This window comes from Falco peregrinus, chromosome 1, assembly GCF_023634155.1.
Source record: "Falco peregrinus isolate bFalPer1 chromosome 1, bFalPer1.pri, whole genome shotgun sequence".
Taxonomy (NCBI): Eukaryota; Metazoa; Chordata; class Aves; order Falconiformes; family Falconidae; genus Falco; species Falco peregrinus.
In genome coordinates, this window is record NC_073721.1 from 129,581,600 (window position 1) to 129,594,341 (window position 12,742).

The 12,742-nt window shown below is 45.2% G+C and overlaps 1 protein-coding gene across 15 annotated transcripts in view; it reads right to left on the reverse strand.

Moving 5' to 3' along the window:
* Positions 1-4,402: 4,402 nt before the first annotated feature.
* Positions 4,403-12,742, reverse strand: part of BBS4 (Bardet-Biedl syndrome 4) — a 43,977-nt gene continuing 35,637 nt past the window's right edge. For 14 of the 15 annotated variants that reach the window (XM_055818738.1, XM_055818770.1, XM_055818789.1 and 11 more), the window contains 3 exons: positions 9,952-10,093; positions 9,357-9,567; positions 4,403-7,290 (listed from right to left, as the gene is read on the reverse strand). In XM_055818738.1, the coding sequence (XP_055674713.1) occupies positions 7,139-7,290; positions 9,357-9,567; positions 9,952-10,093 (505 nt within the window). In that variant the 3' untranslated portion in view covers positions 4,403-7,138. Of the gene's footprint in view, positions 7,291-9,356; positions 9,596-9,951; positions 10,094-12,742 lie in introns of those variants that run through there. The other variant, XM_055818794.1, reaches the window with a different exon arrangement.

The window sequence follows — 12,742 nt, forward strand, 5'->3', positions numbered from 1 at the left end:
CAGGGATGTGAGAGGCTGATTAGACTGACATTGCCTTATGGCCATTTCGGATCACGTAACTGCACCAACAGACCTTGTCCAAGGGTAAGCTATGCTTGTAGTTAACAGGAGTGTTACAGGCCTAAATTACCTTTTTTCTTCCCTTTTTTTTTTAAACTACTCTGAATAAATAACTGCTGTAAACAAGTATCAAAAAGGAGGTTTGCTTAGAATAATTCATCTGGGCCTAAAAGCTAAAATAATAATTTTATTTTATTATTATGATGATTATTATTACTATTACTATTCCTTCCTTCCTGCTGCTCCTGTTCTTTCCCACCAGGTAATATTTCTTCTTTGGCCTGTTGTTGGTGTGCTGCAAATTCCCGGCACCGTGAGTCACTTCTCAAATGGCAGTAGCTCGTGCTGGTTAGATTGCTGCTCTATCTATGTATCTGCTTTGATCAGGCATATAGAGCTCGCCTGGTCACCAAATTCACTTACCAAGGATAATTCTTAACAAGCGTGACCTGTTAATCAGATATGCTGTTGGTATCCCTGATAAGTTTGGAAACAATCTATATGATAATAAAACTGAATTGAATGGCAGGACCCAGCAGCCTGTTCTTCACTTCATGTTTCACATGCTGTGAACACGACGTGCTTCACTCCTCTCTGCCTTCCTGACTTAATTACAGTAAGGGCTGCAGAGTCTCTTGAAATCCTTCTGGACGTGTAGGCTGTCCCACACCTCTGCACAGCTACAGTAGCGACAGCAAAGAAAAACTGCTTGGTCTTCTAACAGACCGTGCTGAGCAACAGAAATGGAAATAGCTAGGCGGATTTTTTTGGTCTGTATAGAGGAAAAATACTGAAATGTCTATTGCTTGTGGGGTTTGGGGTTTGGTTGGTTTGGAGGTGTTTTTTTTGTAAAATACAAAAGTCCTTGGTAGGTGAGAGATTTCTAAACACATTTATCTAATAGATTATAAAAATCCTGATCTCTCATCACCATGAAGAAACAGAACTAAGTTGCAAAAATACCAAAGCTTCAAAACCAGGCTTGAAATGATCTCTGTGCTCCCCTGATTGTCTCTACAACTTGTGTTTGCTCTCATCTGTTACTCATACCTTGAAATCCACAGTGATGGATGACTCAAACCTCACCTGGCCTCATACCCTGAACAGAAGGGGTTCCACTGGAATTGTTTATTCTGACAGTTTGCTGAAGATGCAATAGATGAGCTCACCATCATGACACTAAGCTAGTGTCTCTCTAGGTGACAGAACTTGTGCACATTGATATTTGTACTTCTGTGTGCCTGTAGCCAGTGGAGCCACGTTGGGTTTAGTTTTCTATCTTACCCTTGTTCAAAAACGAGCAATGCTTTGTCTCTTTTCTGTGTATGTTGCTTACTGGAGGTCAAGTGGCGGTTTATTTGAGATGCATGAACCACAGGAGGCTGGCAGGCTTTGAAAAGATATGCTGCTTCTCTGCTGTGCCCATGGCAATGTGCGATTGCTACCTGGCTACAGAAGAGCCTACCCCAAATCCAAAATTTTTTTTCCCCCTCTCCAGGGGAGTTTCACAGCATTGCTAAGGAATTACTTGATTTTCCTTTGGTTATCTGCTGTTGTGGCATGTGAGGTGCAGTTAAGTTTCCTCTTTTCTCATTAGTTTCTTTTTACAGAACTGGTGCTGAAATGGTCTGCCATAGCCTTTATGAATTGCCTCTAACAAAGACCTCATCAGCTGCTTTGAGCCATGTTAGATGTTGCTTTAGAGTCCAACTCCACTTCTCAGCTACTGGAATCCAGAGCTTGGATGGCAGCAGAGCACTAGGTCCATCTCCACAACCTCATGGAAAACTGTCAGCAGTGTGTATGTATTTGCTATCAGGTATCTTCTGCTCAAGTTTATTTTAAGACTAGTTAGCCTAAGGAAGGGGTTACTTTTTGTAGCCACCTCTGTAGTACGCCTCCCAATGACAATAACAGAAATAAAACCCCCAGATTTTTAAACTGTGATATCCACTGATGCTAATTGTGGTTGGCTTTTCTTTTTTATTCTGTAATGAGGTACTGAATTATCAAGAATCATGTGCCACAGGGTGACCTTTCCAGCTGTGTCCTGACAAAAAACTTAAAAAGTCAATAATGGGACAGTTTTTGCATGATTGGTACAAGGCAACTAACTCTTTCCAGTTACCCTAAAAGTTTTTTAACCCTCTGTGCTGTTGGGCTCCATTTTGGAGCTTGCAGCTTAGGTGAGCGCTGATGCTGTTTTCAACGAGTGAGCAACTGAACTGTCTCCATGTTGATCAGCTGTGTTGGTATTTGGCACCGGCTGCTGATACACGTGCTTGGAGCAATCTGTTCTGAAGCAGTGCTGTCACGTACTTCTGTCACACAGTGTGCTGCATTGCTATTTCTGGTGTAAGGAAACTCATGAAGTTTTTGAGTACACTTGGAAGAAAAGTAGAAAAACAGGAAAATACTGTATTTATATTTTTATGGCTTTAGTTGGATTGTTCTTATGTCCTGTATTAAATCAGTATTTGAATGTGAATGTTTGTTTCAAGCCATATTAATAGTGCTTTTCTTTAGTGCAGTTAGGTGTTTGGTAAAAGCATACAGTTAAGTTTTAAACCTGTGACCACACCAAAGTAGTAGTCTTTTCTTTTGTTTTTAAAGTTGGAGTGATAAGGGGCAGAGGAAACCTAGTCGCAACGTGTTCTTCTCCATAGCATATCCCTTGTCCTGCTCTCATCACTTCTCCCTCCTTTCTGCTTCAGCAGTTCTGGGTCTGATTAAACTCATCAGTAAAACTTGATCTTGGAGCCAGAAATGATGGCTCTCCTGTCTATTCAGAGATGTCAGATGAAGTTCTCTTCCACAGCAGGTGGAGAAGTTTCTTGCGTAACATCTCAGGTGGATCCTCAGCGCCATCCAGGCTTAATTCTCAGGGAGTTACTGATCCAGACTCTAGTGGGAGGATGTTCTCAGCAAAGGAAACAAATGCAAGTTGGAAATAGCATGCATGGCCATTACCTTCTGTGCCGGAAGCCTGGAAAGATGTCTGTTCCAAACAGCTCGCTGTCGCTTTGAAAACTGAGCCCAATATCAGCCTTTGCTGAGAAGATCTTACAGCAGCTGAAGAATGCAAATGCTGGCAGCTAAGGGGGAATGATCTTATTAAAATGCAAGTGGGGGAAATACAAAAAAAAATACACGGAAAGCCTCCCCTGTGAATTTCTCAGGAAAGCTGCTTCTTGGCCAGGGCAGCCTGGGTAAAAGCGGGTTCAAATCTCACCTGTGTTTGTGCCGTTCAGTTTGAGAGTGATAAAGCTTTCCTTATGTCAGAACTGTGTGTGTTATATAAAACAGTCTTGGCAGATGAACTAGTTGTTATAATACGTGCTCTCTTTGCAGTGCGTTTGTGTCGAGCTTATTATCTTAGTAAAGTTTGGTTTTCTTCATTCAGCACTAAGGCTTATCTGTCTCTGTAGAAGACGCTTTGCCAACTGTAACCCACTTCCCAGCAGGGAAATCTAAATTTTTAACCTCTTATGCCAGAACAAGATGTTGAGGAGGACCCGCGGTCCACCTTGCTCAGTGCTGCCTGTCAGTGACCACAGCTGGGTGAACGAGATCACATACAGGAGCAGGGCAAGTGTAGGCCAATACTGCCTGTGTCATAACTCAGCATCTCAGGGACCTCAGAACCAGATTTGTCTGGGTTGCATACATGTTGCTGGATGGATAGCTCATTACTTTTGGCTGAAACAAAGTCTTAACTGCCCAGGCATTGCTGTTCCGAGCGTCTTCTAATTATTTTCCTGTGAGGATGTCAAGCTGCAGTCTACCTTGTGAGCTGTATGATTTAACCTGGTTAATGACAGACATTTTTTTCAAAAAAGCAGGGGGCTGGGGGGAAGTCCTAAAGCACATGATTTCTGCTTCCTTAGAAACTAAGCTCTTAATTCTTTTCCATCTTAACATTTCAATTATGGGGGGAGGGGGGGGAAGAGAAGGTAAGAATTATGGCTGATGGCAGAAACAGGTTTAGGAATATAAGGTGTGATTTCCAGAATCCCTAACTGACTTGGTACAGTCCTGCTGAAGAATCCCTTGCTTAATTCCAGTTGAAAGAACAGTACAGCCTCATTCTCATCATTAGGTAGCACAAAAAAAGCTCTCCATAAAGATACTATGCATTTACTGTATGCAAATGCCATCGTCACAATACCCAGGAGGAGGAGAGGGGACAGGACAAGGAACTGCAGTTCTATTTATTATCCAACTGTAATTACATATTTAAAATGTTTCCTTAGACATGAAGCTTCCTTCTGCTCTGTTCAAATCCAGAAAGTAACAAGGTGCTAGAGCTCCTTTTCACAGAAGAATTGGTTCGCCATCTGCATAAGCTTTTCACCAAAATACATATTTATTTTAAATACCTTTACAGTACCTTCAAATGTGATACACCCTGTGCATAAACATGTAAGGTTTACCCTATAAAAGCATCCTAGCAGCCAAGAAGGTGTAACAAGTTGCACTGGTGGGACAGGGCCTGCTCCCATGTACTGAATACAGCAGATGAGTTTGATGCAGTCTTTTTTTTACAACAAGCAGAAGGCAGGGTAAAGCAGCTAGTAAAATCAAAACAGAGGGTCATAAGCAGATGGAGGGAAAATCTTCCTGTGTCAGCAATGCTGGTGCTCGCCTACCTGTAATCACGCTGTTCTCATCACTGTTCCTTGTACTGGAGCTTCCATGGCTTGAAAGCCCGTGTGGTTGCAGTAAGGCTGAAGGACTACAGCACTCAACTGTAATCTTGCACTAAAGTTTTGGGGGTGAGGTAAAGGGTTCCCATACGCAGCCTACCCTTGCTCTGCAATCTTAACTTCTTCGCAGGCACTCATTTATGCTGCAGTAACTTTCAGTGTAAAACCTTTAATGTGAATAAATTGCTGCAACCAATTTACACTGGTTCTTGTCTGGTTTCTTTCAGTTTGCCAGTGTTCCACAAAAGATCCTGTTTTCTTCAACTCCTAGCACGAGGGAAACCTTACAGGAGTGCTACCCTCAAGCTGTACCAATACAAAACCCATTAGTAAAGGACAGCTGGAAAAAAAAGCCACATTTGAGATAAGCAGGCAGTTTTAGCAATCAAAACAGAAAGGGTTCCTACTCTTTTGGTGTTCTCCAGGGAGCAGGATAGCACTTCAGTTCCTGGTTGTGGTCTAAAGATGCATTAATGTCACCCTGGATAATGGCAGCTACCCACACAGCACAACTGAAGGCTGTTAATGTATCCAGAGCCTTGGTCATGCTGCTTCTACCTTGTTGCTACAGAGACGTTTCCATTACTAACTTTCTTCTGTTGGGCTTGTTAATTATGGAGTAATACAATGCAACGGTGCAGAACTAAACACAGGAGATAGATACATTTTAAAAAGCTGGGTGGCTTAACCAGCACACACAGAGAACCCTGAAGCTCCAGTTTTGTTGGGGAAGTGCTACACCTTCTGTTTGGAAAACTCAGGTCAAAAGTCTCACAGCCATGATGGCTTTGTGTACTTCTCAGCACAGAGGGGAAGATGAGAAAAACGACAGTTAACCCAGTTACTGTTTCTTTATATATGATGATCCCACCTTTAGGTCCCAAAAGCAGTTGTTTTGAGGGCCCGTATCAAGCTCTGGATAAATCCCAGAGACATCCCAGAGACAGCAAACTGATAGCAGCAGAGAAAAGGAGGGCTAAGATTTTGCTGTTCAAGGATAGAAACATTTTCATGTCTAGATACATGTCTAGTATCACATGGGCATTAAAATTCCTTGTTCTGCTCACCAGTGGGCTGCTTTGTTGCCTTCCAGCTCACATAAATGATTTCTCCTAAAATGCAGCTGTAAGGAGGGTACAACTAAATTATTCAGAGCATGGCTGCTGTCATACTAAAACAATTTAAATTTAGCTTTGAAGATGACCATATCGTCTTTTCCAAAAAGGCTTGCTCTTTTTTTCCCTGCAAACCAATCTTTCCCGCCATGCCGAGCAATACCAATTCTCAAGGCAGATCTCCAGCCACATGCACAGAGGTTCACTGCGCTCGTTCACCCCATTTCTCAGCAAACAATCAAGAATTTGGTGGACTTTTTTACTGCCACAGCCAGCCTGCTTCTAGAACAGCCAGCATCTTGTCTTACTGTGGGCCAGCTTTGCAATTTTCTTAGCTACCACACAGAAGTTTATGCTTTAAAATGGATTGGATTCAGGAAATACACAGGATGACCCTGGGATCAGAAGGTGAACAATCTTAACGAAGCCAGCTCCATCAGCTGGCCAACACACATGCTGTCAGCCCAGCACGGCAGGTCTGCTTCAGCCACCCATCCTCCACTGGTCTGTGTGCTAAACCAGCTCCCCTGGCCTGTGCAGCTCCCCTGCCTTTCATGGCTGCCACCACTAAGGAAAACATGAGCTTTAAAGTGCCTCTCATGCCCCGTGACCATGACATTGCCCTGGCCAGGAAAGCCAGCTCCCAGCTGCTTCAGCTTCCTTTTTTCTGCCCTCACAAAGCATTTACAAAGCCTTGTCCTTGTGAAACGGGGAGTGACAAGCCCCTGTTTCACAGTAAGCCAGGCTGCGCTGGTCCTGAGCCTGGCTTACTGCCTGCACTTGCCCTGGTGAGCTGCGCTGCCTTCATCCCCTCTCCCAGCGTAGTACCACTGACCTTACTACAGCCTGTGGAGGGTTTCCTCAGCCACTTACAAGTTCAGCTACTGGAAGGGGTTCTTTGAGGTGCAGGATGCTGAGTCACTGCTGCTGGCTTTTCTGAATGTACTGGAGGACTGCCACCCAGACACTGAAGACTGCCAGCTCCATGGAGAGATGGATCTCCATTCCTGTCTCTTGCAGCCAGCTGTGACCACACTAACAGCTACGCAGAAACCTCTTCTGATTGCTGCAGGGACTCCTTGTGACAAGGTAGAGACCACGTGCTAAAATCATTAACAGAAAACAGCTGCATTTAGACTAACTGACAGTGGGATGAAGCCACTGTGGGTCGGGGGAGAGGGCAAGTCCCTTTCCCCACAAGTCAGCAGGCAGCTCTGGAGATGCTCCTGCACCTGCCTGTCCTGAGTGAAGTCTGGCCTAGTCTGCTGCCTGCCGGCTCTTGCGCTTTTCTTTCTTCTGTTCCTCATCCCCTGTTGGTGCCGAGGTCTCCTCAGGGCTCGTTTCTGAGCCTGGTTCTGGTTCCAGAGGCAGCGAGGGAGGCTTTGCAGGTGGAGGTGATGCTCCAGCATCTGGGGAGGGAACACCATTATTGTTACTATACGACTACCCATGTTTTGCCTATTCTTTTTGCCCTTCCAGGCAGCACAGATAGGCAGAACAATCAAAGCTTTTAATTACTCTCAGATTTCTTCTGTCTAGCATTAGCTTAACAATAGCATTCAGTTCTTTTGTGAGAGCCAGGGACCTTACAGTACCCCGAGTTCTGCCAAAGGGAGGCTAAGGTACAGTATCTTATTCAGCTGGCCTGCTTCGAGAAGTCAGTACAAACTTAGGAATTAACTCGTGCTTTAGAAAGGAAAACAGTTCCACTGAAGCCAGTTTATACTCAAGCTGGAGCCAAAACCACAGCATTGTTTTCAGTTCACAGTTTTAGCAAACTCAGGGAGAATTTCCAGGTAGGTAAAGTAGCTATTAATAGCATCAAAATAGGACACTTTCATGCTGAAGTTTGTAGGACAAGGCCTCAAGGACAAGAGTCCAAGTACTGTTAGCCTGATGAATAGAGACTTGTTAGAACTCATAGGGCACAAGCCCTGGGAGCAAAGGAACAAGCTAACTGCAGACCCCTGAGCCGTCACAGTTGAGGAGGCAACCAGACGGACAGAGAAACAAGTAGCCAGATAAGGGAACGGATGGCGCCGATATGTAATCAAGAAAGCCGAGTAGAAAGAAACTCCCTAACCTTGGAATAGAAATTATTGCTATGTCAAGATAAACTAATAAGTTCCTATTGTTCTAACGGTGTGCCTTAAATATCAACCAATCAGTGTTTTTTACGCTCAAGATTTAACCAATCAGTGTGTAATATGTAGAAGGTAGAAACGTATATAATTGCAAGAAAATCACTAATAAATGGACATCTTGCTTGCATCAAGCTGCGTCCCGTCTCTTCATTCGCCGCAGAAGTTGTTTCTACACTTAAGATTTAGGCTGACAATGGATGTTATGAACCAGCTCCCTTCTCTGATATGGATAATAAAGTCCTTCGGGTAAGCCCTAAATTCCTGTTATGTTTTATTTTTCAGCTTTTCTGGCTAAGTCTTCCCTGCATGGAAACTTTATTCCATGCGTGAAAAATGGAGCAGGTCCTTAGGGGTGCCCATGAAGGAGGCCTGGATTACACAACCTCTCTCCTGGTTCAGCCCATGGGCAACACGACTAAGAGTAACAGAAAATCACGATGATGAACAACATCTCTAGCGCATTCCCCCAGAGAAGCCAAGGGGCGAGCAGAGGTTGGGCTGTGCATGGTGGCTCAGGAGATGCTCCTACCCAGGCCCAGCAAGAAGCAAGCACATACAAATAATTGGCGTAAGCCCTCTAAGGCTGATGCTATCTCCTGAGCAACTTTCAGTCCACTGGCCCGCACTAAAAGCTAATCCAGAAACATGTGCAAGGCAGGGACCTGGCTGGACAGCTTCAAAGTAATCCAGTTGCACTTATTTTTGTAACAGAAATGATACGATAAAGCGCTTCAGAGAGTTGTCCATCATTTCCCTTCTCTCCAGCAGCCTGTCTGTAAATGTCAGCTCCTGGCTTCTTCCAAAGGAAGACAAGATGTCCAGTTTCTGAAACCGCCCCTTTTCCAGAGCAAGGTCTCAACTGCACACTAATGGAGGCTTGCCGATTGTGGCTCAGGCAGGAAGGGAAACTACTGCCTTTCCACCCCCCTGCAAAAACACAATAGTATAATGCACCACAGAGAGCATCTTCCCTACACACTCCCTTAACTCAGAAATCTGGGAAAGTTATTACCAAACACTGACATCACTACCGTGTAAGCAATCGATACATTCCTAAACACACATCGTAACTCTGTATGCCAGGGGTCCTCAAACTTTTTAACCAGGGGGCCAGCGCGGATGAAGTGGCAGGCAGTCATCTGCGGCTGCTTGGTTTCCCCCCAAACCCCCGGCGGGGGGGTCTGTAAATACTGGGGGCCAGATTGAGGACCCTGGGGGGCCATATCCAGCCCACGGGTCATAGTTTGAGGACCCCTGCTGTACGCAAAGAAAGGCACGTTTTGCTCCCCTGCCACAGCTGTACTTTAAAAAGAGAAGCAAAAGAGAATCACCTGGGGGAAGCTGCACGGATCTCCCATACCCTGCAGCTGAGGACATGGCTTGACCCAGCGCCTGGTTAGAGCCCAAAGGCTGCTGAGCGCCAGAGGATTTTCCTGACGGAGCAGCTCTCTGCTTGGATTTAGACTCCTTAGAAGGCTTAGTCCAGACAAGGCTCTCCCCCACCTGCAGGGCAGCTCCCATCTTCTGGGCAACCTCCACCATCTTCTCAAGAAGCAAAAAGAGAAGACCACTGTAAACAGGAACACTTCAGGCAACAATGAAGTCAACAACACCACCAAAAAAAAATAGTGAAAAAAAGGAGAGCTGTGCAGAGCTGGCTACTGCCTTGGTGCTCAAGGGAAACATCACCGCTAATTCATTCCGTTAATTAAGAGGGAATCTTGTCTCGCTGTGTATTGATTTAAGAACTGGGCTTCAAACAGCAGAAATGAAGCAAGCAGCTCTCAGCAGGCAACTGCTCTACTCAGAAAATCTTGTAAGCAGAACTTCTTCCTAATAATTGGAATCCAAAATAAAATTTCCCCCTTGTTTGTGCCAGTCTTAGCACAGCTACTTAGTTCCTGCTGACAGCTGTTAGGCACATACCTCTGGGTCAAAGTCAAGAATACTACTCTCCTTCACTGCATTGACCTTCTTCTCCATCTCCTGGTACTGGCAGAGGGCTCCCTTCTTGTCACCCTGGTTATACAGCAGAATTGCATAGTTCAGGTTGACGAGGGGGTTGCACCTGCAGCAAACACACAGGATGCATCACATTCACTGTGAGAACACTTATCCTGACTTGAATAACGCTAAAAGGTGCCTAAGCAGCAAAGCTGGAGACACCTTACTGTCTGGCACAGGCAAGCCATGGGGAACGCTGACCATGAAGCAGATGAGGGGCTGCACAGCCAGTCCCACACGCTTGGTGAGAAACCCAGTGCCTGGGCTCAGCAAAGTATCCCAATGTCAAGGACAATATAAACGACCCTGCTAGCTGCCTTACCCCCTCCAAGGGTCTTCTCTGCAACAGCCAATTCTTTGCACTTGGGGACCCTCTCAGGAGTGTCTTCAGGCAGTGCCTGGTCTGCCAGCCCCTTGCCCTGGGGCAGGTAGCGCAGTGCCAGGGCCTTCCATCACACTGTGAAAGCTGACCTCTGCTCTGGTTTATCTCAGGTTCTCACAGGTCTTCCAGTTTGTAGGGGAGCAGCTTGTCATTGGGCAGGGCAGTGGAACACACTCCTGCTTATTGACAGTCTTTTACAACTCAACATGCTACAGAACATGCTGTTTACACTTAATTTTCCTCACCTCTCCTCTCCCACTCACCCAGTAAAAGCATACATAACCATACGTACTGTTACACAGAAACTGTAGGCGACACCTATTAACGAAAGACTCAAAGAGGAGACCAGCACTGCAGATAATACTGTTATCCTGCACAGTCCTGCCTCCCTTCCTGATTCAGAACAGCACATCAAGATTTCAAAAAGGCAAAATTGCTCCATATATTCACATTTTCCACAGTATCCATTTTCTTCACTAGGATACACTAACCCAGAAATCAACTCTTCTTCTGGCATAGCCAGAAGTGGGAGCAAACTAAACTGGGGGGAAAGAGTGAGCTGCTGACTCCCTTGGTTCTGTAATTGATTAAGTGAAGCTGTCAGGGTGCTGATCCTTCCTTAATTGCCTGACAAGCCCCACTCAACAAACATTCTGACCATTCTTTAGCAGCCTGAATTTCACCCTTATTTTGGAAAAGCAAAATGCACGTGTAGTACCTGACAAAGGAATGAAATGCAAGAGGGTCACTAGCCCCAGCATGGGAGCTCATGCAGATGCTGGGCTCATCCAGGCTGCAGGATGAGACCTGGAAGAGCAGAGGTTGCATTTGGGCGGAACAGGGGACAAGCTGTCGAGGGGTGCTGTAGAAGGATGAAGCTGGGTTAATTATCATTGATAACATACAGCTGTGGGCTGGCTTCAGGTGCGGTGGGTTGGCTGATGTAGACAAGGTGCAGCTGTGGCTGGTTCTGTGAGGAGGCTGGGCAGCCAAGGAAGAGAGAGGAGGAAGAAGCAGAGAGAAGAGAGAGAATACATGCCCTGGAAGAGGAGGGACAAGAAGAAGGCAGCAGAGTAGCATTAAGAGTATGTTGGTATGTGATGGTAAAAGACCTTGTTGCAGCCGGCTACTTCGGAAAGTGCTGCGACAGGGTGCATGGAAGATTACTGTCTACCCACAGCCCCCTGCAGAGGAGCTGCATCCATGTGTCGCTGCACACAGGTCAGCGAGAGATGCTTTGTAGTTTGCTCAATAAATGTGAGCGAGGGACTGGTGCCCTCTCCTGGAGTGTAGCCGGGATAACTGGAGCCATCCAAGAACTCCAGTATCCGTGCCTGGGGGACCAAGGCAGAGAGACCATCCTCTGTGGAAAGAGCAGAAAGAAAGGCTTCTGCTAGCACTTTCAAGAAACAGAAAGTTACCTGCAGGCCGTGACTATCCATCCTTGGTAAGTTACATGACAGCACTGCAAGGCAGATTATTAGAAGAAATCTGATAGCATTTATAACCATTGGTTTTCCTTTAACTGTAAAACTGGAACACTGATCCCACCACAAAAAAACCCACAACAACCCTCCTTGCTGTCTTTGCCAAAGCAAAGGAAGTAAGGTCTGAAAAAAAAAAAATAATCAAAACCCCACCTATTCACCTCCTCAAAAAGAAGCCAAAAAAGAAAATACAAAAAGCCAAACCCACACGACAAAACACTGAAGAGATCAGACAGATCTGGGAACAGACAGTTCTAAAATTAATTGAACCGTATGAAGCTAATTTGCCTTCAAGAGCAGAGAAGCAATATCACAGAAAAAAAAAATCAATATCTAAATAACCACTGAACAAAAATACAGCTATGAACTAGAACGAGTACTAAGAAGAAACACCTTTTTTTAATGATTTTTCCAAGATGCTTTCCATTCCAGACCCCAGCATGACACCCAGACCAAATGTCACAGTGCTGCTACAGAAGTATTTATGGCAATGGAAACAAACACGGCTATCTGCATCCCAGCCAAACAGTTCATAATATGCCAGCAAAGAAAGCCTGTGGGGATGTGGATTCAGCCACACAGTAACTGTCTAAAATACACAGTATGTCAGCTGAACAAGCCTAACAAAGTCTGGATATTCCTCCCAGCAGTCCCTGGCAGCTGGCATTCGGTTTTGCTTTGATGAGGTTTTGTTTTCCCCATAAGACTACATAGCTCTAGCATCACAGTAGTGCCAAATACTTAGGCAAAGTTGTAGAGCTGACTTTCTATTCCTTCTCTTTGACCAAAGCACACAAATTCATGACTAAGCAGTCTGAGCAATCTCCTGTACTGCCCTGCTAGG